The sequence below is a fragment of the Neoarius graeffei genome, chromosome 19, assembly GCF_027579695.1.
Source record: "Neoarius graeffei isolate fNeoGra1 chromosome 19, fNeoGra1.pri, whole genome shotgun sequence".
NCBI classification, from domain to species: Eukaryota; Metazoa; Chordata; class Actinopteri; order Siluriformes; family Ariidae; genus Neoarius; species Neoarius graeffei.
Genome location: NC_083587.1, coordinates 27,695,801 through 27,722,944, shown reverse-complemented (window position 1 = coordinate 27,722,944; position 27,144 = coordinate 27,695,801). Strand labels below are relative to the sequence as shown.

The following is a 27,144-nucleotide window of genomic DNA, read 5'->3' as shown; positions in this document are numbered from 1 at the left end:
TGAGGAAAATCATCCAATAATATTACATATCTGTGAGTGGCAAAAGTATGTGAACCTCTAGGATTAGCAGTTAATTTGAAGGTGAAATTAGAGTCAGGTGTTTTCAATCAATGGGATGACAATCAGGTGTGAGTGGGCACCCTGTTTTATTTAAAGAACAGGGATCTATCAAAGTCTGATCTTCACAAGACATGTTTGTGGAAGTGTATCATGGCACGAACAAAGATTTCTGAGGATCTCAGAAAAAGCATTGTTGGTGCTCATCTGGCTGGAAAAAGGTTACAAAACCATCTCTAAAGAGTTTGGACTCCACCAATCCACAGTCAGACAGATTGTGTACAAATGGAGGAAATTCAAGACCATTGTTACCCTCCCCAGGAGTGGTCGACCAACAAAGATCACTCCAAGAGCAAGGCGTGTAATAGTCGGCGAAGTCACAAAGGACCCCAGGGTAACTTCTAAGCAACTGAAGGCCTCTCTCACATTGGCTAATGTTAATGTTCATGAGTCCACCATCAGGAAAACACTGAACAACAATGGTGTGCATGGTAGGGTTGCAAGGAGAAAGCCACTGCTCTCCAAAAAGAACATTGCTGCTCGTCTGCAGTTTGCTAAAGATCACGTGGACAAGCCAGAAGGCTGTTGGAAAAATGTTTTGTGGACGGATGAGACCAAAATAGAACTTTTTGGTTTAAATGAGAAGCATTATGTTTGGAGAAAGGAAAACACTGCATTCCAGCATAAGAACCTTATCCCATTTGTGAAACATGGTGGTGGTAGTATGATGGTTTGGGCCTGTTTTGCTGCATCTGGGCCAGGACGACTTGCCATCATTGATGGAACAATGAATTCTGAATTATACAAGTGAATTCTAAATTAAAATGTCAGGACATCTGTCCATGAACTGAATCTCAAGAGAAGGTGGGTCATGCAGCAAGACAATGACCCTAAGCACACAAGTCGTTCTACCAAAGAATGGTTAAAGAAGAATAAAGTTAATGTTTTGGAATGGCCAAGTCAAAGTCCTGGCCTTAATCCAATGGAAATGTTGTGGAAGGACCTGAAGTGAGCAGTTCATGTGAGGAAACCCACCAACATCCCAGAGTTGAAGCTGTTCTGTATGGAGGAATGGGCTAAAATTCCTCCAAGCCGGTGTGCAGGACTGATCAACAGTTACTGGAAACGTTTAGTTGCAGTTATTGCTGCACAAGGGGGTCACACCAGATACTGAAAGCAAAGGTTCACATACTTTTGCCACTCACAGATATGTAATATTGGATCATTTTCCTCAATAAATAAATGACCAAGTATAATATTTTTGTTTCATTTGTTTAACTGGGTTCTCTTTATCTACTTTTAGGGCTTGTGTGAAAATCTGATGATGTTTTAGGTCATACTTATGCAGAAATATAGAAAATTCTAAAGGGTTCACAAACTTTCAAGCGCCACTGTAAGTTAAAGTACTGAAATACTTGCTTTTAAAAATACTTAAGTATTAAAAGTACATTTTCTGTCAACACATTGTTGTATTATTGCCACAATGCTTACAAAACCTAATGCCGTTACCAAAGATAGAAATATGAATTCACAAAATGAATGCATGCTGTGCCATCATGGTGGTTTAAGGTTAAGCTAGCAAGTCAGTGAAGCTCCACCTGACATGTTAGCAAACTCTTTTCAAACTCAAAATCATATTGGGTAGCTAATGCTACTAGAAAAGAAAGATTTCTACATTCTGTTTATTTGGCAAGATTATGCTAAAATGTATTTCTGAAAGGACTTCAGATAAGTTAATATTATTCATGTTAGCATAACTCCATTTTTACGTGCTAACACAGTGTCCAAGTTAACTAGCTATGTGTTAATGTTAGCTGTGGACAAGGCGATGGCAACTTGGTAGGCAAATCAAGAGAAAGTCATTTGACTAACCAGACTGCATACAGTAGCTATTGCAACGTTATCGCTAGCTCTAAAAGCACAGACAACTTCATTGCAAGCTTTCTCTTGGAATAAAACGTTTACATTAGTGCTGTCAAAAATGTCGCGTTATTAACGCGTTAACTTGACTCAATTTTAACGGCGATAATTTTTTTATCACGAGATTAACGCTCTGTGACATGATGCCATGCCCCGCACAGCCAGAGTCCTCTGCCCTCCCCCGAAGAGCCACAGTGCTCGGCTTAAGTTTCGTTTTCCCATCGGCGGCTCCAGCCCCACTTTGCAGTGGCTGTGACAAGACGTGTTATGCTCTGCAATAAAAAAAAAAAAACATTGGTACAACCAGTGTTCGAACTATGCCGATATTTTCGGGGGGTCCCTTTTTTTTCCCTTGGGGGGGGGGTGCTTGCGCTTGTCTCAGAGCGCGGATCTCCATCGCGCGCTCACTTCGGATATGCAAATGCTTCCTGTTACACACGATTGCTATGTCAATAAGCATCATTTTGCCATTATTTTAGAGACCCCCCAACATTTCCCAAATCATGTTTTCAAGGGATCTCATGTCTGTTTCAGGGGATCTCGGATCCCCCGAGTACCCCCGTAGTTCGAACGGTGAGCAAGCCCATTCACTTTTTTATGCTGATAAGAGAACTACAATGGTTTTTCATGTGACAAAAATGTGCGATTAAATTGCGATTAATCGCGAGTTAACTATGACAGTCGCGACATTAATCGCGATTAAATATTTTAATCGCTTGACAGCACTAGTTTACATATCTTAATATGCTTCCGCAGATTGGATAGTGAGTTTTTGTAGGCTGTGATGTGTTTCATTTTCGGCAAACAAAGCAAATATTTAAAACGAAATGAATCTTTATTCCTTTCAGAAAACTGAAACATGGGTTCGAGGTATGGCCATGGGTGCATGCATTCCCCAGAAGAACTGCTTCCTTCCATTCTGCCATCAACTGATCGTGTTCAAATAATGCTGCTGAGAAATCACTGAACTTGATTTTATCCAGTCTATGGATGTGACGTGACCCTAGTGATTACTGATAGTCTGTCTCAGTGTCACCTGCGAAAAAAAACCAATCATGTTTTAGAAAAGAAAAGAAAAAAACATCCACTTTCAAAGCTGCTTCATAGTAACGAGTAACGAGTCCTTGATAGAATGTAGTGGAGTAAAAAGTACGATATTTGTCTTTCAAATGTAATGAAGTTAAAGTCATAAGTTTCCAAAAAAAAATACTCAAGTAAAGTACAGATACTCAAAAAGTGTACTTAAGTACAGTACTCAAGTAAATGTACTTCATTACTGTCCACCTCTGGCTTTTGTTACCTCCAGGTTGGATTATTGTAATGCCTTACTGTCTGGATGTTCCAATAAATGCATAAACAAGCTCCAGTTAGTTCAAAATGCAGCAGCAAGAGTCCTTACAAGAACTAGAAAATATGACCACATCACCCCTGTCTTATCCACACTGCATTGGCTCCCAATCAAATTTCGTATTGATTATAAAATACTACCATTGGGCAGCATGGTGGTGTAGTAGTTAGCACGGTCTCCTCACAGCTAGAAGGTTCTGGGTTCAAACCCAGCGGCCGGCAAAGGCCTTTCTGTGTGGAGTTTGCATGTTCTCCCTGTGTCTGCGTGGGTTTTCTCCAGGTGCTCCGGTTTCCCCCACAGTCCAAAGACATGCGGTTAGGTTAATATGGGACGGCCTTGGGCTGAGGTGCCCTTGAGTGAGGCACCTAACTCCCAACTGCTCCCCGGGCACTGTTAGCATGGCTGCCCACTGCTCTGGGTATGTGTGTGTGCTCATTGCTCACATGTGTGTGTGCATGTGTGTGTTCACTGCTTCAGATGGATTAAATGCAGAGAGGAAATTTCACAAGTGTGTGATGAATAAAGTTGTGCTTTCTTTTTTATTGACCTTTAAAGCACTGAATGGTCTCGCACCACAGTACCTGAGTGAACTTCTGGTCCTTTATGACCCGCCACGCCTACTTAGATCAAAAGGTTCAGGCTATCTGCTGGTACCTCGTATAGTGAAGGCTACATCAGGGGGCAGAGCCTTTTCTTACAAAGCCCCACAGTTATGGAACAACCTTCCAAGTCGTGTTTGGGAATCAGACACAGTCTCAGCATTTAAGTCTCGGCTGAAAACATATCTGTTTAGTCAAGCCTTTTGTTAATGGTGTTTATGAGGTAAAAGAGTAGATCTGGAGGGTCCTCAGATATAGAGTGTTTTGGTAAACTGGAATGTTTTGGTATGGATGCTGTCAGTCCCCCACTTGCTTGCTCACTCAAGTTTGTTGATGGTGTAGTGGCTGCTGCTTTATGTCCCGGGGCTCCCTCATGCCTGTGTTACCTTCTGGCTCTCCCCTTTTAGTTATGCTGTCATAGTTACTTTTGCCGGAGTCCCTGCTTGTACTCAGCGCAAAATGTATACTGTTCCTACTTATTCAGGTGACATTGGGCATACCTAACAACCTGTGTTTTCTCTCTCTTCCCCCCCCCCCCCCCCCCCCCCATCTGTCCCTCTGAGTTACATGTCAATCCTGAGATCGAGATGCTGACCTCTTCTGCTCCTCGGACCTGCCTGATCCATCCTGATGCCCTATGTCTGGTTGGAGTCTCATCACATCACTCCTGTGGAGAATGGCCCCATATGGACAGTTGAAAGTCGCACTTGGAAGACACTCTGGACACTTATAGTAATGCTTTTATGGCTTAGGACTACAGTTGACTTGTTAACTTTAGGACTGCAGTTGTCATGAACAGTTTTGCACTCAAGTTTCCATCAATGAAGTTTCCATCAATGAAACTGACTTCATGTTAAAACTGTTAATGTTATAGTCATGTTGTCTGTTGTTGCCCAAATGAGGATGGGTTCCCTTTTGAGTCTGGTTCCTCTCTAGGTTTCTTCCTCATGTTGTCTGAGGGAGTTTTTCCTTGCCACCGTCGCCACAGTTTTGCTCATTGGGGATAGATTAGGGATAAAATTAGCTCATGTTTTAAGTAATTCAAATTCTGTAAAGCTGCTTTGCGACAATGTCTATTGTTAAAAGTGCTATACAAATAGACTTGACTTGACAACTTATGCAAGTTGACCCACTGATCCGAAGCTTGTCTCACATTTCTGTTTTTTCACAATTTTGAGCCAATGTGAGTGCATATCTCACATCCATGATGCTGGAATTGCCCTTTTTTAAAAACCTGGATAGATTATATGATTATTACAGGTACACTTACTGAATATTAGTTGGAATACTAGACCAGACCATGGTATTTGCCATATACTGCTTATACACATATCATAGCTAATCAGAACACACTAACCTGCTCTGCTAACCAAGTCAGCTTATTAACTTTTATCATTTATGCCTTATTTATACCTTATTAAAAAGCTTAATTTCCTTTGTCTCTCTTGACTCTGCAAAACCATACAATGATGCATGAAATACAGTACCAGGCAAAAGTTTGGACACATCTTTGAATTCAATGTTTTTTCTTTTTTTAATTTTTATTAATTAAAAGCCACTTCATATCTCAAAATAATGATGGATGTCATTTCTCTTTACTTAGCTGAGCAGTTCTTGACATAATATGGATTACTACAGCTGTGGAATAGGGCTATTTACTGTATTATTATTATTAGCTACTGCTTGATCTCAAACATGTTAAGAAGACAAGAAGCTTGTCCACTAATTAACTTTTGATGAGGCACAACTGTTAATTGAAAAGCATTCCAGGTGACTACCTCATGAAGCTGGTTAAGAGAATGGCAATAGTGTGCAAGTCATCAAGGTAAACAGTGGCTACTTTGAAGAATCTAAAATATGAAACACATTTTGTTTGAAACAATTTTTTAGTTAACCACAGTTCCATATATGTTCAATATGCTATTTCAAAGTTTTGATGTCTTCGGTATTGTTTTACAATGTAGAAAACAGTCAAAATACACAAAACCCTCTGAATGAGTTGGTGTGTACAAACTTTTGACTGGTACTCTACCTCCGAACAGCTGAGATCAGTTTTAATGTGATGAATGTGATCTTCAAGGGCATTTGTTATAGCTGTCTCTGTTTTATTCTGCTGACACATTGCTAGATGAAACACTCATGAACCCAAGTAGGATGTCACGTTGGGCCTCCAAATATTCACATAAACAGCTTTGCTTGGAACCACAATACCACAACATTACCACCCTGAAATTCATGTTCTGGGCAACCACTGATAAACCTTGGATGAAGATGCACAAACCGTCTCTGAGCTTCCTGTAAATTGGAAATATTAAAATGTCAACACAGAGAGACACATGTGCACATGTACCCTGACACGCACGCATACACACACATCCCCTGAATAATGTGAGGCTCACAGTGCGTTTTAATGGTTTTAATTTTAAATCTCAGCAGGGAACATGCAAGAAGAGAAAGCTGCCAAGGAGCGTGCGCACAACCACACACACACACACACACACACACACACACACAGAGTGAAACAGCAAAATTTAAAGGTCAGTTTACAAATTAAAGAGAAATTTAAAGCATAAGTACAGAATTGTTATTCAGATAAACATTGTATTCATGAATTAAATTGCCTAAAAAAGGTCAGTGTATAGAATGTGAATGAAAATTTAGAATAATAAAAGGTGAAAAATAAAGATGATGAACCAGAGATTTAGTGATCAGAGGTTTATCAGAGAGTAGGCTCCTGAAAACGTCTATAAGAAAAACAAGACACTCATGTGACAACCTGAAAACAGTGGGCTTTGATATGATGTGTTATATAAACTCACTCTTAATGTCATCCAAATTGGCTGATCCAAGTGCGTGGGTCTCTGCCTCGTCCGCAGGAATCCTCTCGTATTTTGTGCTCTCGTTTCCCGTCATGTTTCCTGTTGGACTGGATGAGGCCAAAGTGCTTGTGTGAAATGTCACAGAGCTTGGGTTGACGGTCACGGTCTGGTGCTTAGAGAAACTGCAGAAAAAAAGATATGTTGCAAATACTAGGTTGCACACTTCTGCATGATACAATGTAAATGATAAAAGTGATAGTATTTTAGTTCTTGAATGAACTTAGGTGATATGTTGCAATATTATTATTATTATTATTATTATGGTGGACTCAGAAAATATCATCATTAAGTTCAGGAAACTGAGCTGCCCTCAAATGTCCTTGAATAAGATCCTGGGCGTAAGAGAGACAGCAAACTCGAATAATGGTGACACAGGTGTTTTTGACACAACTTCAAATTAAATGTTTTCTCTTTATTTTTATTAATTAAAGATCACTTCATGTCTTAATGTAGTGATGAATGTTGTTGCTCTTTACTTAGTTGAGCTGTTCTCGACATAATATGGATTACTACAGTTGTGGAATAGGGCTATTTACTGTATTTTTATTATTTACTATTTACTGTCTGATCTGAAATGCATTAAGAAGGCCTGTCAGACCACCTGGGCCTGTCAGACCACCTCTCACTACTACTTCTGCCAGATTACACCCCACTCAGGAGACAGACTAAGCCTTACATTAGGATTATTAAAACCTGGCCAGGGGAAGCTCTCACAGGATTGCTTTGCACACACAGATTGGAATATACTTGAACATCAGGACTTGGAAGCATACACAGAGACTGCTTTGTCCTATATAAAAACCTGCACTGAGAATGTAACAGTTGATAAACGCATCCGAGTCTATCTCAACCTTAAACCCTGAATGACTAGGGAGGTACAGTCTCTGTTGAAAGCACATAACTCTGTCTCCAGGTCAGGTGACAGGGCTCAGTACAGCATGGCAAGGGCTGACCTAAGGAGAGGCATTAAAGCAGCCAAGGAGGAATGCAAGAGGAAAATAGAGGGGCACGGGGGCCCCCCAAGGATGTGTGCTAAGCCCCCTCCTCTTCACTCTGCTGACCCACGACTGCACACCAACATCCAACTCTAATCTCTTCATTAAGTTTGCGGATGACACGACTGTGGTAGGTCTCATCAACAATGGTGATGAGACAATCTACAGGAGTGAGGTGAGCCGCTTGGCCATGTGGTGCAAGGACAACAATCTCCATCTGAACGTGGAGAAGACGAAGGAGATTGTTGTGGACTTCAGGAGAGAGCACACCCAGCATGCTCCACTATCTATCGATGGTGCTGCTGTGGAGAGGGTGAGCAGCACCAAGTTTCTGGGTGTACACATCTCTGAAGACCTGTCCTGGAGCAACAACACCGCATCACTGGCCAAAAAAGCTCAACAGCGTCTGTACTTCCTCCACAAACTGAGGAGAGCAAGAGCCCCGGCCCCTATCATACACACTTTCTACAGAGGCACCATCGAGAACATCCTGACCAGCTGCATCACCGTGTGGTACGGCGCCTGCACCGTGTCCTGCTGCAAGTCTCTGCAGCGCATCGTGAGGGCAGCTGAGAGGATCATTGGTGTCTCTCTCCCTTCTCTAATGGATATTTATAACTCCCGCCTCACCCACAAAGCCATCAGGATTGCAGGTGACCCCACCCACCCATCTCACAGCCTCTTCAGTCTGCTGCCGTCGGGGAGGAGACTGCGGAGTCTCCGGGCCAAAACCAGCAGGCTCAAGGACAGTTTCTTTCAACAGGCGGTCAGGAGGCTCAACTCCCTCCCTGTTCTGCCCCTCCTCCCCCCTCTGCCCCCTGCCACAGATTCTGCTTGCACACCCCCCTGCCCCCCCTTCAGCATCTGACATGTCATCCTCACAGTCCCCCCCCCCAAACACACACACACACACACACACACACACACACACACACACATACATCTCATCGTTCATTAACACACTGAACTCAGGGACCGCACATCTCACTTTACCTCGCTCATTTGATTCCGCACTACCTCACCTTAACAGCTGCTAGTTTGTTTATACTGCTTATTTCATGTTTACCTGCTATACCTCAAGTGCCCTTGACTGTTTGTTTATTTGCACCAATTTACGTGTGTGTGTATATATATATATAATGTATGTATGTATATATGAGTGTTTAGTCTACGTCTAGTTCTTATCTAGAGTGTTTATACTGTTTATATTGTTTGAGTGTTTAGTCTGTCTAGTTCTTATCTAGTGTTTATACTGTTTATATTGTCTGTTTATGAGTGTTTAGTCTTTGTCTAGTTCTTATCTAGTGTTTACACTGTTTATATTGTCTGAGTGTTTAGTCTATGTCTAGTTCTTATCTAGTGCAGGGCTTTGAACCGGTTCAAGGAACGAAAACGAAAACCGGGAACTTTTTCTATTTCACATGGAACAGAAACGAAACCAGAAACTTTATTATTTTTTATGTTCCGGAACAGAAACGCTTATTAAAAATAATGGTAACCGGTTAATACCGGTTTTTATTTCGTTCCTCAAAGTTTCCGTAGCCTACAAATAAAAAAGCCATTCTCCTCCTGCGCAAGTTTCTATGACCCGCTGGGGTTCACTTCCTGTGTGACGTTCGCTGACTGAATGGAGAGAGCGGGAAGGTGGACTACTATCACGTCTCCATTACTGAGTGTCTGAGCAAAGAAGAGCCTGAACGATGCAACCTCCCTATTGGCTGTTTGTAAAAATGTATCAGTTGTTGCCCTTCCCACGGGAATCATCGCAGGCTCGAGAGACGAGACCTGACGAGTTAGTTCGTTGGTAGCAGAACAAAATGTCTGGACACAAATCGGGTTTTCAGAAAAGGAAAGAAAATAAACGGAGGGTTGAAAAATACAAAAAAGGAGGCAGAAAATGCAAAACGAGTTTTAAGGTAGGACAAATGGTTACTTTTTAAGGCAGCCCGCCGTGGCTGCAGGCTTTCAGTTGTGTCATTGAATGGTTACTTTTCTGAGGCGGCCCGCCGTGGCTGCCTGCAGGCTTATTTATTATAGCCCATTTAGTTAAAATAGTTGATATAAAATGTTTATAGTTATAGTTATGTGATGGTTGTCCTGATTTAGACTGATGTTTTTTTTTTTTGGGGGGGGGGGGGGGGGGGGGTTGCGCGATGTTGCACCCGGGTCCAGATTAGGGCAGAACCGGCCCTGGCTACATTTCAGGTGTAGTTTGTTTTATGTATGTATGTATGTATGTACTTGCATAGATGTGTACTTGGTCTTCCAATATGGCGCCTAACAATATCTCGTGGCGCGGTGACGTCATGCGGTAGCCCTCTATAGGGCCTGACTAGCCTTTGGTAACACACTAAACGAATTATCTTTCATTTTTGGCACTTCTTCTGTTTGTGTAGATGGGAAGACATACTGAGAATCCAAATCGCCAACATTTGAAATAATAATTGTTTTGAATTATTTCTTGTCTTATTTAATGAAGGTTGTAATAGAATTAGCCTACATTTGGCTTAAGCTGGATGAGACAGAGACATAACTTTATAGCCATTTGTTAAACCGCTGACAGGGAACATAATTAACCGTTCCGGGAACGAAATTTTTTTGTTCTAACCGGTTCGGGAACGTCTATTTAATGGTGGAACCCAAAACCGGAAACGTTAAAATTCCGTTTCTGTTCGGAACGAACCAATAGGAAAAAAATTCTGGTTCAAAGCCCTGATCTAGTGTTTATACTGTTTATATTTATACTGTTTATATTGTTTGTCTGAGTGTTTAGTCTATGTCTAGTTCTTATCTAGAGTGTTTATACTGTTTTATATTGTTTGTTTTTTCAATTATTCTATTTTTATTTTTATTTATTGCATTGCCTGTTTGCACCGTGGGTCAGAGAGGACTGAAATTTCATCTGTGCTGTATGTCGAGCATGTATAGCATATTTGACAATAAAGTTGACTTGACTTGACTTGAGAGGCCCACCTAAAACACAACAACCCAAGTCAGGCGTGGCAGGAACTTCAGCAGATCACCAACTATAAGGGCAGTTCCTGTGTGACTGTTAGCGCTGATCCCTCACTGGCAGAAGAACTCAACCATTTCTGTCATGATCTGCCCCAGACTTCCACTCCGGAGATTTACTATCTCCCAGTTCAGTGCAATCCAGATCCGGGCTGGGACTTCCATCTTGCTGGCATTCACTTCCTGGTCTGCTCTGAAGTGAATGCTCTGGTCTGCTTTGCCAGAACGTCTTGTCTGGTTCTCACATCGTCTCTGTGCCATTTTTTGCTTCCTAGATTTTTGCTCTCTGTTTTGCCTAGTTTTAGCCACAGTTTTTTGCACTCACGTTTTGTCAGTTTTTCATGTTTTTTGCACTATGTTTTTTTGTCTCCAGTTTTTCTCAGAACTATTTTTCATGTTTTTTTCATATTAGCACTTTGTCCTTGTCTACCTCGTTGTTGTCTGGATTATTTTTGCTATTTTTGTTCGTTGACTCTTTTTGGACTTTAATTAAATAATTTTTTATTCATTGGATTTTCTGTTTTGTGTTCTGCTATTGGATCCTAACTCACCACATCTCACCACCCTTAACACATTTCTTTTCCCAATTTGAGACAACATTGCCATACTCAGTCACACTGCCCCCACCGTCTACCATGCCCTTCACACTCAATCTCCAGGAGCACCAAGTGAGACGTGTACTCAAGACGGTGAAACAAAAGAAAGCTTCTGGACCAGACAGAGTACTTGGCAAAGTACTCAGAGCTTGTGCTGACCAGTTCTCGGGGGTCCTTACAAGGATTTTCAATCTTTCCCTGTCACAAGCAACAGTCCCATCCTGCTTAAAAGAAGAAGAAGTAGAAGAAGACTTTATTTGTCGTGTGCACACTCAAGCACAGTGAAATTCGTCCTCTGCATTTAATCCATCTGAAGCAGTGAACACACGCATGCACACACACACACACACACACAAGTGAGCAATGAGCGCACACATACCCAGAGCAGTGGGCAGCTATGCTTCAGTGCCTGGGGAGCACTTGGGGGTTAGGTGCCTTGCTCAAGGGCACTTCAGCCCAAGGCTGCCCCATGTTAACCTAACTGCATGTCTTTGGACTGTGGGGGAAACCGGAGCACCCGGAGAGACATGGGGAGAACATGAAAACTCTACATAGAAAAGCCCCCGTCTGTCACTGCGTTCAAACCCAGAACCTTCTTGCTGTGAGGCAACAGTACTAACCACTACACCACTGTGCCACTACTGTTATCCCTATCCCCAAGAAACAAGCCATCAACAGTCTTAATGACTACAGTCTAATAGCTCTTACATCATCCTTCCATCCATCCATTATCTGTAACCGCTTATCCTGTGCAGAGTCACAGGCAAACTGGAGCCTATCCCAGCTGACTATGAGTGAGAGGCGGCGTACACCCTGGACAAGTCACCAGGTCATCGGAGGACTGACACACATAGAGACAAATGACCATTCACACTCACATTCACACCTACAGTCAATTTAGAGCCACCAATTAGCCAAACCTGCATGTCTTTGGACTGTGGGGGAAACTGAAGCACCCGGAGGAAACCCACATGAGAGAGAACATGAAAACTCCACACAGAAAGGCCCCCATCGGCTGCTGGATTTAGACCCAGAACCTTCTTGCTGTGAAGTGACAGTGCTAACCACTACACCACTGTGCCACTACTGTTATCTCTGTCCCCAAGAAGCAAGCCATCAACAGTCTTAATGACTACAGACCAACAGCTCTCACATCAGTGGTAATGAAATGCTTTGAAAAACTGGTGGCACAGCACATCAAAGACTGCCTCCCTCCAACTTCCGATCCTCACCAGTTTGCATACAGAGCAAACAGATCCACTGAGCAGGGGCGCAGATAGGATTTTTGAACTGGGGGGGACTGAGCTGTCAGCAAATGATTCCATTTTGTGTGTATATATATATATATATACACATGTATATGTGTGTGTGTGTGTATATATATATATATATACACACATACACTACCATTCAAAAGTTTGGGGTCACTTTGAAATGTCCTTATTTTTGAAAGAAAAGCACTGTTCTTTTCAATGAAGATCACTTTAAACTAATCAGAAATACACTCTATACATTGCTAATGTGGTAAATGACTATTCTAGCTGCAAATGTCTGGTTTTTGGTGCAATATCTCCATAGGTGTATAGAGGCCCATTTCCAGCAACTATCACTCCAGTGTTCTAATGGTACAATGTGTTTGCTCATTGCCTCAGAAGGCTAATGGATGATTAGAAAACCCTTGTACAATCATGTTAGCACAGCTGAAAACAGTTGAGCTCTTTAGAGAAGCTATAAAACTGACCTTCCTTTGAGCAGATTGAGTTTCTGGAGCATCACATTTGTGGGGTCAATTAAATGCTCAAAATGGCCAGAAAAATGTCTTGACTATATTTTCTATTCATTTTACAACTTATGGTGGTAAATAAAAGTGTGACTTTTCATGGAAAACACAAAATTGTCTGGGTGACCCCAAACTTTTGAACGTTAGTGTGTATACATGTTATTTCACCTCCCTCACTGCCATCACCAGGAACTACCTGCAGGCCAGGACAATGATAACATTTTAACATAGCCTATGGAAATCCAAAGTTTACACATTATCATCACGCACAGAAATTGCAAAACTGCAAAACTAGTTTTAAAACCGCTAAGTTCCAACTGTTAAACATAGCGAGAGGCTGGGCTACATGTGTGTGTGTAAGGTGTAAACCAGTGCATCCTGACTTTCTAACTATGCCTGTGTGTTGCGTGAGTGGCAGTCAGTCAACAACTCTTCGCAAAGTTTCCTTATGAAACAATATGCTTGCTGAAATTATGGCAGGGAATGCCAGATTAAACATTAAAACTGCCTTCTGAGCACTGTATCTACAGGCTACCACCGAAAGAAGGAGGCTACCAGAAAGGCTTCTCTACTCCGTACGATTTTACTTTCACTACGACATTACTTTGAACAGACTATCAAAAAATTGCAAGGTCATATGATAAAGTAAGGCACAGTTTACTTCCAGTCTTTTTTTTTTGACAAAACGATGCAATCGTTTTCTGCCTTTTGGCACCCTTCATCATGCCGTGTTGGGGTTCTGAACTAGGAGGCGCTGTCCCCGATATGCCTGTCAAACTTGTTGTGGGTAACCATAGCAACCAAGCTCGAGCTCGCAACCTGTGCAGTCTGCGCAGTTGCAACTATGTATATACTGCTGTGCACCTCAATAAACCGAATGGTAATTAGTCTTTTGATTTTTCCGTGAGGTTTGCCTTATGCAAAGAAAGACAGCATAGACGTTTTTTCTTCCCTATAAGTGGGGGGGACCAAACAAGGTGAATTTAAATCTGGGTGGGACGAATCCCCCCCGTCCCCCCCTCTATCTGCGCCCGTGCCACAGAGGATGCCATCAACACAACCGTCTACGCTGCACTGAGCCACCTGGAACACCCCAGTACCTATGTAAGGTTGCGCTTTACTGATTACAGTTCAGCTTTCAACACAGTCATCCCTGGCAGATTAGCGGAAAAGTTGTACAATCTGGATTTTCCCCATCCACCTGTGCATGGATAAAACACTTTCTCACCAACTGCCCTCAGACTGTTAAAATCGGCTACCACAGCTCCTCCACCATGACACTCAGCACTGGCTCCCCACAAGGCTGCATTCTGAGCCCACTCCTCTACGCTTTGTACACCTATGACTGCTCTCTCATCTATGCCTCAAACACCATCATCAAATTTGCGGATGACACCACAGTGGTCAGTCTCATTACAGGAGGTGATGAGTCAGCATATAGGAATGAGGTCCAGGACCTCTCCATATGGTGTGCAAACAACAACCTGGCACTGAACACCAGCAAAACCAAGGAGATGGTTATCGACTTCAGGAGACATAGAGATGAACCTGCTCCACTCCTCATAAATAGGGTAGAAGTGGAAAGGGTCTCAACCTTCAAGTTCCTGAGGACAACTGTGGCAGCGGGGGCGTGGCCAAACAGCAGTCTGTGAGTGGAGGGCGGGGTCAGGGAAGGTAAGTGGCTAAGTCATTACACCTGGTGTCAATTAATGTGTGTGTGTGTGTGTGTGTGTGTGTGTGTGTGTGTGTGTGTGTGTGTTTGGTGCAGGGATGGAGTATAAAAGGAGGGGGAGAGCAGAGAAGAGCGCCCCGGCCAGAACACGTGTGTGTTGCATGTGTGACAGTGTGAGTGAGAGAAGCTGAAAAGCTGATGATAAAAAGTAAAATAAAGTGTCTGTGTGAACGCCAACTCTCACCTGCCGCGCTTCTGTGCTCCACCCACATCAGGGTTACTACAGTGCTGCCAAAACCTGGGAGCGCAGAAGGGAACCACCCCATGGAGTCCTCCCCGTTCGAAGAGCTCATCCTTGCCCTCACTACCACCCAGCAGAACCAGCATCAAGCACTGATCACCCTCCGGAAGGAGCAGCAGCAGCGTTTCGAAGCCTTGATGCTGGCCCAGCAGGAAGATCGTCAGACGTTCCGGCACCTGCTCACGTCAGCAGGGCCATTGGCCACTGCTGCCGCCACCCTCATGAAGATGGGACCGCAGGACGATCCGGAAGCATTCCTTGCTCTCTTTGAGCAAGCAGCCAAGGCATGGGGGTGGCCGCAGGAGCAGTGCGTGGCGCGTCTCCTCCCACTCCTGACTGGCAAGGAACAGCTCGCAGCACAGCAGCTCCCTGCTGATAGCCAGCTGGTCTTTGCTGACCTAAAGAAAGCCATTCTGCAACGGCTCTGCCGCTCCCTGGAACAACATCGTCAGCGCTTCCGGACGCTGGCACTGGAGGAGGTCGGCCAGCCATTTGTATTCGGCCAGCAACTCCGGGACGCCTGCCGGCAGTGGCTGAGGGCGGAAGACCACGACGCCGATGGGATCATCGATCTGGTGGCACTGGAGCAGTTTATCTCTCAACTTCCGGAAGGAATGGTGGAATGGGTCCAGTGTCACCGCCCAGCGTAGCTGGAACAAGCCATCAAGCTGGCGGAGGACCATCTGGAGGCGGCTCCGACGGCAGGCAGACAAGGTGTCTCCCCTTGCTTCTCTTTTCCCTCTCTCTCTCTTGTCTCTTGTCCCCCTCTCCACCCCGTTCCCCTGCCACGAAGGCGGCGGCTGGCTCCTCCCCAGCTGGCCCATCGCACACGTGGTGTCCTCCCATCTCCCTCTTCTGTGTCTGTGTTGTCTCCCCTTCAGGTGAGTAACACCCATAACACCAGTGCAGAGGGAAAGCCTGGGCCGGTGTGCTGGCGCGGCGGGGAATCGGAGCATCTCCAGAGTCAGAGCTCCGCAACAGAGGGTGCTGTCATCCGGATCCCTGACGCACCAGAAACCGCCCCCGATCGGGCTGGAATGTATCGCATACAGGTGAGTATTCGAGGGGATGCATGTCACGCTTTGGTGGATTCCGGTTGTAATCAGACCTCAATTCACCAACGCCTGGTGCAAGGTGAGGCATTGGGGGGAGCACAAGCGGTGAAGGTGTTGTGTGTGCACGGGGATGTTCACCATTACCTGCTAGTGTCTGTCCATATTCTATTCCGGGGCCAAACGCATAGAATAAAGGCGGTGGTTAGTCCTCGTCTTACCCACTCGTTGATTTTGGGTACTGATTGGCCGGGATTTAAAGAACTAATGGAGTATTTAACACATAGTGGGTCCTGCCCTAGTAGGTCATGGGAAGATCCTGGTGTGGCATTGGCTGGAGAAGCTGCCACAGAGCCATCTACGTCAACACCGCATCAGAGTGAGTAGCAGCCCGCTCCTCCTCCCTCTCTCGGGGATTCCCTTGGGGATTTCCCGTGAGAGCAGTCGCGAAATGAGACTCTGCGGCATGCATTTGACCAAGTGAGAGTAATCAATGGTCAAACTCTTCAGCCAAGCGTGGCACTGACCTTCCCCTATTTTGCCATTATTAAAGACAGATTGTACCGAGTGACGCAGGACACTCAAACTAAGGAACGAATAACCCAGTTGTTAATCCCAAAGAGCCGTAGAGAACTCGTATTCCATGCGGCTCACTTTAATCCCATGGCTGGACACTTGGGGCAAGACAAAACACTAGCCCGAATAATGGCCCGGTTCTATTGGCCAGGGATTCACGGGGATGTCCGTCAGTGGTGTGTGGCGTGCCATGAATGCCAATTGGTAAATCCTGCGGCCACTCCAAAAGCACCGTTGTGCCCTCTTTCTCTAATTGAGACCCCGTTTGAGCAAATTGGGATGGATCTCGTCGGGCTATTAGATCGGTCAGCACGGGGATATCGCTTTAATTTAGTTCTAGTGGACTATGCAACGCGATATCCGGAAGCAGTGCCTCTCCGCAATATTTCAGCACACAGTATTGCGGAAGCGCTCTTCCGCTTTATCTCCCGGGTCGGGATTCCAAAAGAAATCCTGACAGACCAAGGCACCTCGTTTATGTCACGCACACTGCGCAAGCTGTATGGGTTACTGGGGATTAAGTCTATCCGCACCAGTGTCTATCACCCACAAACGGATGGATTAGTAGAGCGATTCAACCAAACACTCAAAAACATAATCCGGAAATTCGTTAGTGAAGATGCACGTAATTGGGATAAGTGGCTTGAACCCCTGTTATTCACAGTATGAGAGGTCCTGCAAGCCTCCACAGGGTTTTCTCCTTTTGAATTATTATATGGGCATAAGCCACGTGGCATTCTGGATGTGCTGCGGGAAAATTGGGAGGATGGACCTTCACCAAGTAAAAATGAAATCCAGTATGTTCTTGACCTGCGCGCAAAACTCCACACCCTCATGCACCTAACCCAGGATAATTTGCGGCAGGCACAAGAACATCAAAGCCGGCTGTATGAGAGGGGCACGCGCCTTAGAGAGTTCACGCCGGGAGACAAAAGTACTCGTATTATTGCCCATGTCGAGTTCTAAAATAGTCACCAAGTGCAAGGGCCCTTCGAGGTCACACGGCGAGTCGGGGACGTCAACTATGAGGTGAAGTGAACGGATAGGGGTGGGGCACTGCAAGTCTACCACCGCAACCTTTTAAAATGCTGGAATGAGGGGGTTCCCATGGCATTGGCATTGGTAGTCCCAGAGAAGGCGGAGCTGGGGCTGGAGGTAAAAAAGATAACATCTCAGACCACTCTGGTCCCTTGTGGAGACCACCTCTCGCTGACCCAACTCACGGAGGTAGCCAAGGTGCAGAAGGAATTTTCCGACATGTTCTCGCCCCTTCCTGGTCATACCCACCTCAGAGAACACCACATCGAAATGCCCCCGGGGGTGGTAGTGTGTAGCCGCCCTTACCGCTTGCCCGAACACAAGAAAGAGGTGGTTCGGGACAAACTCAAGGCCATGCTCGAAATGGGCATAATCGAGGAGTCCCACAGCGACTGGAGCAGCCCAGTGGTCCTGGTTCCCAAGACCGATGGGTCGGTCTGGTTCTGTGTGGACTATAGAAAGGTCAACGCGGTGTCTAAATTTGACGCGTACCCAACGCCTCGCATTGATGAGTTGCTTGATCGGTTAGGTGCTGCTCGCTTTTATTCGACACTGGATCTAACAAAGGGATATTGGCAGATCCCCTTGATGACTCTATCCCGAGAGAAAATGGCCTTATCCACACCGTTTGGTTTACACCAATTTGTCACGCTCCCTTTTGGGTTGTTTGGGGCGCCCGCTACATTCCAGCAGCTTATGGACAGGGTCCTCTGCCCTCATGCTGCCTACGCAGCCGCCTATCTAGATGACATAATAATCTACAGTCATGATTGGCCGTGGCACTTGGAAGACCTGAGGGCCGTTCTAAAGTCGCTGAGGCGGGCGGGCCTCACAGCTAACCCGAAAAAGTGTGCAATTGGGCGGGTGGAAGTACGGTATCTGGGGTTCCACTTGGGTCATGGGCAGGTGCCTCCCCAAATTAACAAGACTGCAGCGATTGCGGCCTGCCCGAGGCCCAAGACCAAAAAGGAGGTGAGGCAGTTCTTGGGGCTGGCTGGCTATTATTATAGGTTTCTACCTAACTATTCGGACGTCACCAGCCCGCTAACCGACCTCACTAAAAAGGGGGCTCCAGATCCGGTCCAGTGGACAGAGCAGTGCCAACAGGCCTTCTCTGAGGTAAAAGCTGCACTGTGTGGGGGGCCACTTTTACACTCCCCTGACTTCTCTCTCCCCTTTATTTTGCAGACTGATGCATCGGACAGGGGGCTGGGGGCCATTTTGTCCCAGGAGGTGGAGGGCGAGGAACGCCCTGTGCTGTACATCAGCCGAAAGCTATCGATGCGCGAAAGCAAGTACAGCACAATTGAAAAGGAGTGTCTTGCCATCAAGTGGGCGGTCCTTGCCCTCCGATACTACCTGCTGGGGCGCCCTTTCACTCTCTGTTTGGACCACGCGCCTCTCCAGTGGCTCCACCACATGAAGGATGCCAATGCGTGGATCACCCGTTGGTATCTCGCTCTCCAGCCATTTAAGTTCGAGGTGATCCACAGGCCGGGGGCACAGATGGTGGTGGTGGACTTCCTGTCCCATCAGGGGGGGAGTCAGCTTCAGGCCGGATGGCTCCCCGGCCTGAGTCGGGTGGTGGGGTTATGTGGCAGTGGGGGCGTGGCCAAGCAGCAGTCTGTGAATGGAGGGCGGGGTCAGGGAAGGTAAGTGGCTAAGTCATTACACCTGGTGTCAATTAATGTATGTGTGTGTGTGTGTGTGTGTGTGTGTGTGTGTGTGTTTGTTTGGTGCAGGGATGGAATATAAAAGGAGGGGGACAGTAGAGAAGAGCGCCCCGGGCAGAACACATGTGCGTTGCGTGTCTGATGGTGTGAGTGAGAGAAGCTGAAAAGCTGATGATAAAAAGTAAAATAAAGTGTCTGTGTGAATGCCAACTCTCACCTGCCGTGCTTCTGTGCTCCACTCACATCAGGGATTACTACAACGACATTCTCAAAGGGCCTTTCCTGGTCAGTAAACACTCAGGCAGCAGCTGCACTTCCTAAGGCTGCTACAGACAGCCAAACTAAATGAGAATCTGCTTGTGACAATCTACTGCTCCACTGTAGAGACTGTGCTGGCATACTGCATCACAGTGTGGTACACTGGCTGCTCAGCAGCAGACAGAAGAGCCCTCCAGAAGGTCATCAGAACAGAAGAGAAAATTATTGGCTGTCCCCTGCCTTCTCTGGAAACCATCTCCAACTCATGGTGCCTTAGCAAAGCCAGTAACATCATCAAGGACAATTCTCACCCTGGTCACAAACTGTTTGCTCTGCTGCCCTCAGGGAGGCACTACAGAAGCTTGAAAAGTAAAACAAACAGATTCAAAAACAGTTTCTTTCCCTGGGCCATCAGAACTGCGAATGCTGCAAACACTTGACTTACAACCTCATACATTTAGTGCAATAACAAAACTGCAATAACTTTTAACTTATTATTGGTTTTATGTTTATGTCTCATGAATTTTATGTCTATGTCTCATTTATAACTGTTTTTTTTAATCGTTATCAGATTAAACACTTCAACTTCGTTGTACTGTGTACAATGACAATAAAAGCATCTCATCTCATCTCATTATCTCGAGCCGCTTTATCCTGTTCTACAGGGTTGCAGGCAAGCTGGAGCCTATCCCAGCTGACTACGGGCGAAAGGCGGGGTACACCCTGGACAAGTCGCCAGGTCATCACAGGGCTGACACATAGACACAGACAACCATTCACACTCACATTCACACCTACGGTCAATTTAGAGTCACCAGTTAACCTAACCTGCATGTCTTTGGACTGTGGGGGAAACCGGAGCACCCGGAGGAAACCCACGCGGACACAAGGAGAACATGCAAACTCCGCATAGAGAGGCCCTCGTCGACCACGGGGCTCGAACCTGGACCTTCTTGCTGTGAGGCAACAACGCTAACCACTACACCACCGTGCCGCCCACAATAAAGGCATTCTAATTCTAATTTGAATAATAAACAATTCTTCGACCATGCAATGTAGTCTGTTAACAGTAAGCTTTGGTTGCCAAGCTACATAACAGACAGGTACTATATGGACAGACCAGTGGCTGTAGTGTAACATTTTATTGATTTAAAACCAGGCACATTAATACAGAATTCAATAATTGTGTCAGAGGTGTGGGTATATTGAGGATTTTACAATGGCTTTGATTAGAATTTCGAACCAAATCGATCCATTTTATAATTCTTCCTTCCTAGTTGGGAGCTTGTGGGTCAAATCTCTCAACTACACTGCTTCTCCGGTCATCTCTGTCTGTCACACGACTATACATCTCATCTATGCTGAGGCATTTTAATACGCTTTTTAAAATGATCCAGTGTCCAACTATAAAAGGACAGGTTTGTCTTTCGATCCTACATCTAGACTAATATAAAGCTGCCCTGGCAACAAGACAGTTGCAAAATAAATCATGCGCATGCCTACAAGTTGAGTTACAAGTCAGAGCATTTACAAGTGGAAACACTTCTGATCCCTGAGTTCCCAAATTGCAATTAAATGAACAGGTTATTAACAATACTTCTGTATCTTTTGCAAATACATCATAAATTCTAACCTGAATACATATATACAGTATAATCAGCTCAGCAACTAATAGAGAGAATGAACACAATAAAGGCAATAAAGACACACTGTTCTTCAACACAATACAGTCCAGTCAAAAATCAGAGAAACACTTACCATCACTTTATAAAAACACAGATTCAACCATCAAGGGAAAAAACTACACACATTGTAGAGTTCACAAATGCATCCTACACACATCATACAATCCAAGAAAGTAAAGAGGTGCATAAGGAGGGAAAGGAGGGGGGAACAATGAGCAGTTGCTATGGCAACGGTTCAGTAAAGAGACAGAGTGTAATGAGTAACAAGATTCCTGCTGATACACACACACACACACACAATGTAGGGAAGTAGTTAATATACGTGTGTGTGTGTGTGTGTGTGTGTGTGTGTGTGTGTGTGTGTGTGTGTAACTGGAAGTTTGGGGAAAAAATAAGTATGCAACTGGATCAAGGAATTAGGAAGCTAGATATATCAATCATTCTGGAAGTAACAATATAGGAAACTAGAAGGGCAGTTGGTAGAGTGCATACCTCTGCCAAGCCACATATTATCAACATCAAAATCAAATCACTTGAATGTAGAATAATACTAAAACTGTCCACCAAATTTCATCCAAATCCATTCACTGCTTTTTGAGTTACATTGGGAACAGACAAAAAAATCCTGGATCCACATACATTTCTGGATTTGCATCAAAATCTAATCAATTGTTCCTTGGCCCCTGGCCCACCTTTCCTCCAAATTTCATCAAAATTTGTTCACTACTTTTTGAGTTACATTGGGAAGAGACAAACAAACAAATAGAGGTGAAAACATAACCTCCTCCAACACAGCTGATGGAGGTAAAAAACTGAAACGATGCTGTCAGGAAGCTGGAGATAAGAAAGTCAAAGAAGAAGTAAGGATCTATACCGAGAGGAGTAGAAAATAGTAGGTGGGTATGAATAGAGAACTGGAACTTTCTAGAAAACTAAAACAAGCGAGCACAATATCCCCTGCTGGCAACTATGTCTATGCTATAAGTGCTTAATACACCCTCATGAAATTGTCAAAGTACAAGTTTGGTAATCAAGGGCCATAACTCTGGTAAAATGCGACTGAATTGAATGAAATTGCAACATGCGTATTACTGACATATAACAAAGAATCCTGTCAAGTTTCGTGAAATTCCTCCAAAAATTGTGAGAGGAGTTGATTTCAGAATGTGAGTACCCTTCCCAGGATGGATGGGCAGACGGACAGACTGGTGGACGGATGTACATTGCCACGACATAATCATCCTTCGGGCCTTTCGGTGGGGGATAAAAATTGAAGATTTTCACATTATATTTCCATGATTTGTTTTTTTCTTCAGATGCTAATTATTCCCATGTATGGCATGGTTTTCTCATGTGGTCACATATTCTATGACAAAATTTTTACTTTTCATGGCATCACATGATGAAATGCACCTACATGTGATCACATATTCACAAAATCACACAAAATAAGAAGAAATGGAAATGGAAAAGGGGGCTGAGACAAGGGTACTTTGACACTATGCACTATGCGTGAAGTGAATGACAGTTTCTTATCGGGACTCATTTGCATTTGAGTTTGTGATTATGTGCAACAAAAGTGTGTGTTTGAATCTCACTCACTCAGTCTGAGTATTTTCATTATGTGTTTCAGCCTCAGAGTGTGTGAGCTCCCCATCTGCAGTGGTGCTGTCATTGTGTGTTTCTGTAGAAGGGCGTTTGTTCTCAGCTGCGATTTCTCCATCACCAGGGAAGACTTCATCATCATACAGGAAGAACTGAGCAGGAGACAAAATGGATGATGAAAAAAGATTGGAACTGTGGCTATAACTCACTAAAGTTTCTAAGGTTTTTATTAAGAGTGTATAGGGTAGTGTCTTAACAATGTAGCTAAGCAGGTACACAAAACCCATAATGCTCTGGGCCTTTTTGTGAAATAAGATTGTGAAATAGCACATCATTCGCATTGTAATTATACAATATCTCCTGCAAAGAAAATTAAATTGAAGCATTATTTAAATACTGAGCACATGACACATATGTCACAGTTATTTCATGAAATTGAATCGTACATAAGCTGATAGGTTTTGCGACAAGGCTATAAGCCATGTACAACGAGATTGAGATTCACTGGATTTTGAGAAACAGAGCATTTTTATTTTTTGCAATTTTGCTAAATAAAAACTTCATACAAAGAAACATCTGACAAAATCATTTCCACTTAGAATGTAAACAAACCGGTAAAATTTGTGAAAAATGCTATAATAATAATTCTTGAAAAATGAAAAAAAAAAACATACAATCTTACCATCAGATACTTTTTATTCCATATTATGTTGCTTTTTTTGTATTTTTTGTCGTTTTGGTTTTAAGTAGAGGTTTTTGGGATTTTTTTCATCCTCGGTTGGTTCAGCAACCCGCGCCGCCATTTTGTTTTGCTCTACTCATGGTATATGAGCTGATAGCCTCGTAGTAGAGTAGCCAATCAGAGCGCACAATTGCTCATATCCAGTGAATGTGGATAGAATAATCAATATTATAACACCAGAACAGTCAGTTCGACTCATGACTATGACACACGCCCACACATGCATGCACTTTGCATGTGGTATGTACCTGCACACCATCCTGACTCCCATTCTCAGGTTTGTCAGTGTGTTTTTCTTCCTCTTCCTCTCCTTCTCCCTCTCCCTCTCCAACCTGCACACTGAAGTCATCACTCAGGTGTTGCTCTTTACTCCTTTTCTTTTTCCCAGTCCTCTTTCTCCGGCTGTCAGCATGTTTGGATAGAGGGTGACGGGTGTGATGTGACGAGTGACGATGATCTGAATCACACACACACACACACACACACACACACACACACACACACACACACACACACACACACACACAATGGAGACCTGCTATGTTGCTGGTAGCTTCATAGAAATGTTTTTGTGAATAATATCCCCTCATTTGAATAGTTACATTCTGTATTTTTTGGATGTCTGACTCCTGATACAGTCTGTAGTGTACTGAATGTATACTGAATCAATAATGTTGTATTGTTGCACGTGGGCTGGCACATGATTGTAGTGGGTATTTCTGTTACTATGCAATGTTGGTGTACTCACACTGGAAGTCCTCCTCATTGTATTGCCGGTGTTCGTTAGGCTCACGTGAAGTTGGACTAAGAATCTGCTGAAATCTCTGAACACCAAAAGCTTTGTTCAGATCTTCATCCTCCTCTTCTGGTATTGGAGATGTTGAGATTGTAGGCAACACGGGCTGCAGGGAAAGACACACCAGAAATGGCAAACATTCTGATTTTATGTACTTGACAACTCAGGGATGCTAGATAAAGTCCTAAATAAAGTGGTATATCTTGGTCTCTAAGTTGTTACACAAGCTATTACTGTGCAATATGAGAACAAAGCTTTAACAAAAACAAGGCAAGCCACATGTATATATTTATATTAGTTAATTCCTTGGAACACATTATCATTACTATATTAGCAGCTAATTCACAGGGGCTTCTATGGTGGATGTGCCATTTAAAATGTGCACTCATTATTTTCTACGAAGAGATGTTTATTTTTTAAAGGAGTCTTCAACGTCAGCAGTTTGTAACAGTCAGAGGTAAAGCTGTTCCTTTATCACAGAGGGCTTTATGCTTTGAGGTTTCTAGGAAAGGTTTCTTTTTCTCATAGCAAATTAATGTGAAGGCAGATATGTGTGTGTGTGTGTGTGTGTGTGTGTGTGTGTGTGTGTGTGTGTGTGTGTGTGTGTGTGTGTGTGTGTGTGTTTCTGCTATAACATACAGTAAGTGATTAGAGGGACTAACTTGCTGACATTAAATGCCACTATAAATGGATAAAAAAGTACAATATGTCGTCCTTTAATAAAATAATAACTAATTTTAAATCAATAAAAAAACTTGTCTGTCACATAAATTTATGAAGTTTTATTCCGAGCTTTCGGACCTATGGTCCATCATCATGGACAGAACGGAATATGTATTTACAAATGTCAACAAACTAATTTAGCCAAAAATAACAACAACAAAGAAACGATCGCGCACGCGCAATAATGGGTCGCATGCTTGTAAAAAGGAATAATTTACAAGAAACACTGAATTGAAATATTTTTAAAAAGACATAAATAAATAAATGCTACGAGATAAACTAAAAACCTTACATAAAGTATACATGCTAAAAAATATAAAGTATATATTTTTAATTAAAGTCAGATAACTTTCAAGTATCTTCCTGCCACAGTTTCTGTTGGTTAGTGCGTTGCTATCATTCGCAATCATCCATGCCTCAGCAATTTTTCTCTTTAACCAATGGTCTTAAGAAATAAGTACACTGCTGTTATCCTACACTACATCATGACCCAGACTATTCTGTAAACCAGACTGATGTAGCATAGGATAACAGCAGTGTACTCATTTCTCAAGATATACATACAAACTTTGGAAATAAAAAATATGCTAATAATCAACAAATTGTTGCTATATAAGAAGAATGAAACACTACTCAACATGCTGTTACAGGAAACTCATCAATTTTGGGCTGGTAACAGTAACTCAGCAGTAATCTCACTACCCTGTTGTTGATGCTTTTCCTATAACAGCTTACTTTTTTGTTACCTCCACCATCTTTGTTGGAGGAGGTGATGTTTTCACCTCCATTCCCCCCCCCCCCCCCCCCAGCGTAATTAAAAAAGTAGTGAACAGATTTGGATGAAATTTGGAGGAAAAGTGATCCATGGGCTAAGAAACAATTGATTAGATTTTGATGCAAATCCGGATATGTATGTGGATCCAGGAGATTTTTTTTTTGTCTTTTCCCAACATAGCTCAAAAAGTAGTGAACAGATTTGGATGAAATTTGGTGTACAGCTTTAGTATTAGTCTAGGTTCAAGTGATTTGATTTTGATATTGATAATATGTGGCTTGGTGGAGATATGCACTCTACCGAGTGCCCTTCTAGTTCTATTTGTAATATAATATGCTTTTCTGAGAGCATCATGAATATCATTACTACTTCTATAGCACTGGCTGACTCAACTGTTATTTAAAATTTGATTTTAAGATCTATTTTATTATGGTTTTCATTTTTCTTACATTTTCTGCTTTCAATAATTGATCTTTGCAAACCTTAAATGAAAATATCACATTTTTTATATTAGCCAAAATTAATATTTTTGATATGTATATTTTGGTCATAAATGAGATTTTGCTCACCCCTAACCCTAGTAAATATTGGCTACTACCAGTTTACATTATCAAATTCTTACATAATCTCTAATTATATACTTCCAAGGTGAGAAAAAAATACAGGATGCCTCTTCTAAGTTAGCAGCGATGGCATCAGTGTTCATCACAGAACGAGTGTTGAATTTGTCTTTATGGCTGCTAGGCTTGCATTCTTGTGAAAATGGAGTTTATGTCTCTAATTACCTTCTTTATGTTTCATGCCCTATTTGACTCTGATCAGTGAAAACAAAACGGTAGGGCTGGGGCTGGTAGGATTTGCAGCCAACCACCTTCTGTTCTATTTTTCCCAATGAAGTATGCATGAGTCTGAACGCTACCTCGTGGCACTTTCAGATTATCTTCAGCACTTTACAGAATGGGAATAGAGTTTCATGCTCATAAGCTGTTTATTTCATTTTTGAGCAATATACATGACTGGTTAGGTGCATCATCGCAATACTGTGTTGTATGTACTACACAT

General features: G+C 43.4%; 1 protein-coding gene across 5 annotated transcripts in view; it reads right to left on the bottom strand.

Moving 5' to 3' along the window:
• LOC132867168 (anion exchange protein 2-like) overlaps positions 1–27,144 on the bottom strand; it is a 103,585-nt gene that overhangs the window by 40,227 nt on the left and 36,214 nt on the right. For all 5 annotated transcript variants that reach the window (XM_060899937.1, XM_060899941.1, XM_060899938.1 and 2 more), the window contains 4 exons: positions 24,537–24,690; positions 24,037–24,245; positions 23,044–23,198; positions 6,744–6,925 (listed from right to left, as the gene is read on the bottom strand). In XM_060899937.1, coding sequence (XP_060755920.1) covers positions 6,744–6,925; positions 23,044–23,198; positions 24,037–24,245; positions 24,537–24,690 — 700 coding nt within the window. The remainder of the gene's footprint in view (positions 1–6,743; positions 6,926–23,043; positions 23,199–24,036; positions 24,246–24,536; positions 24,691–27,144) is intronic.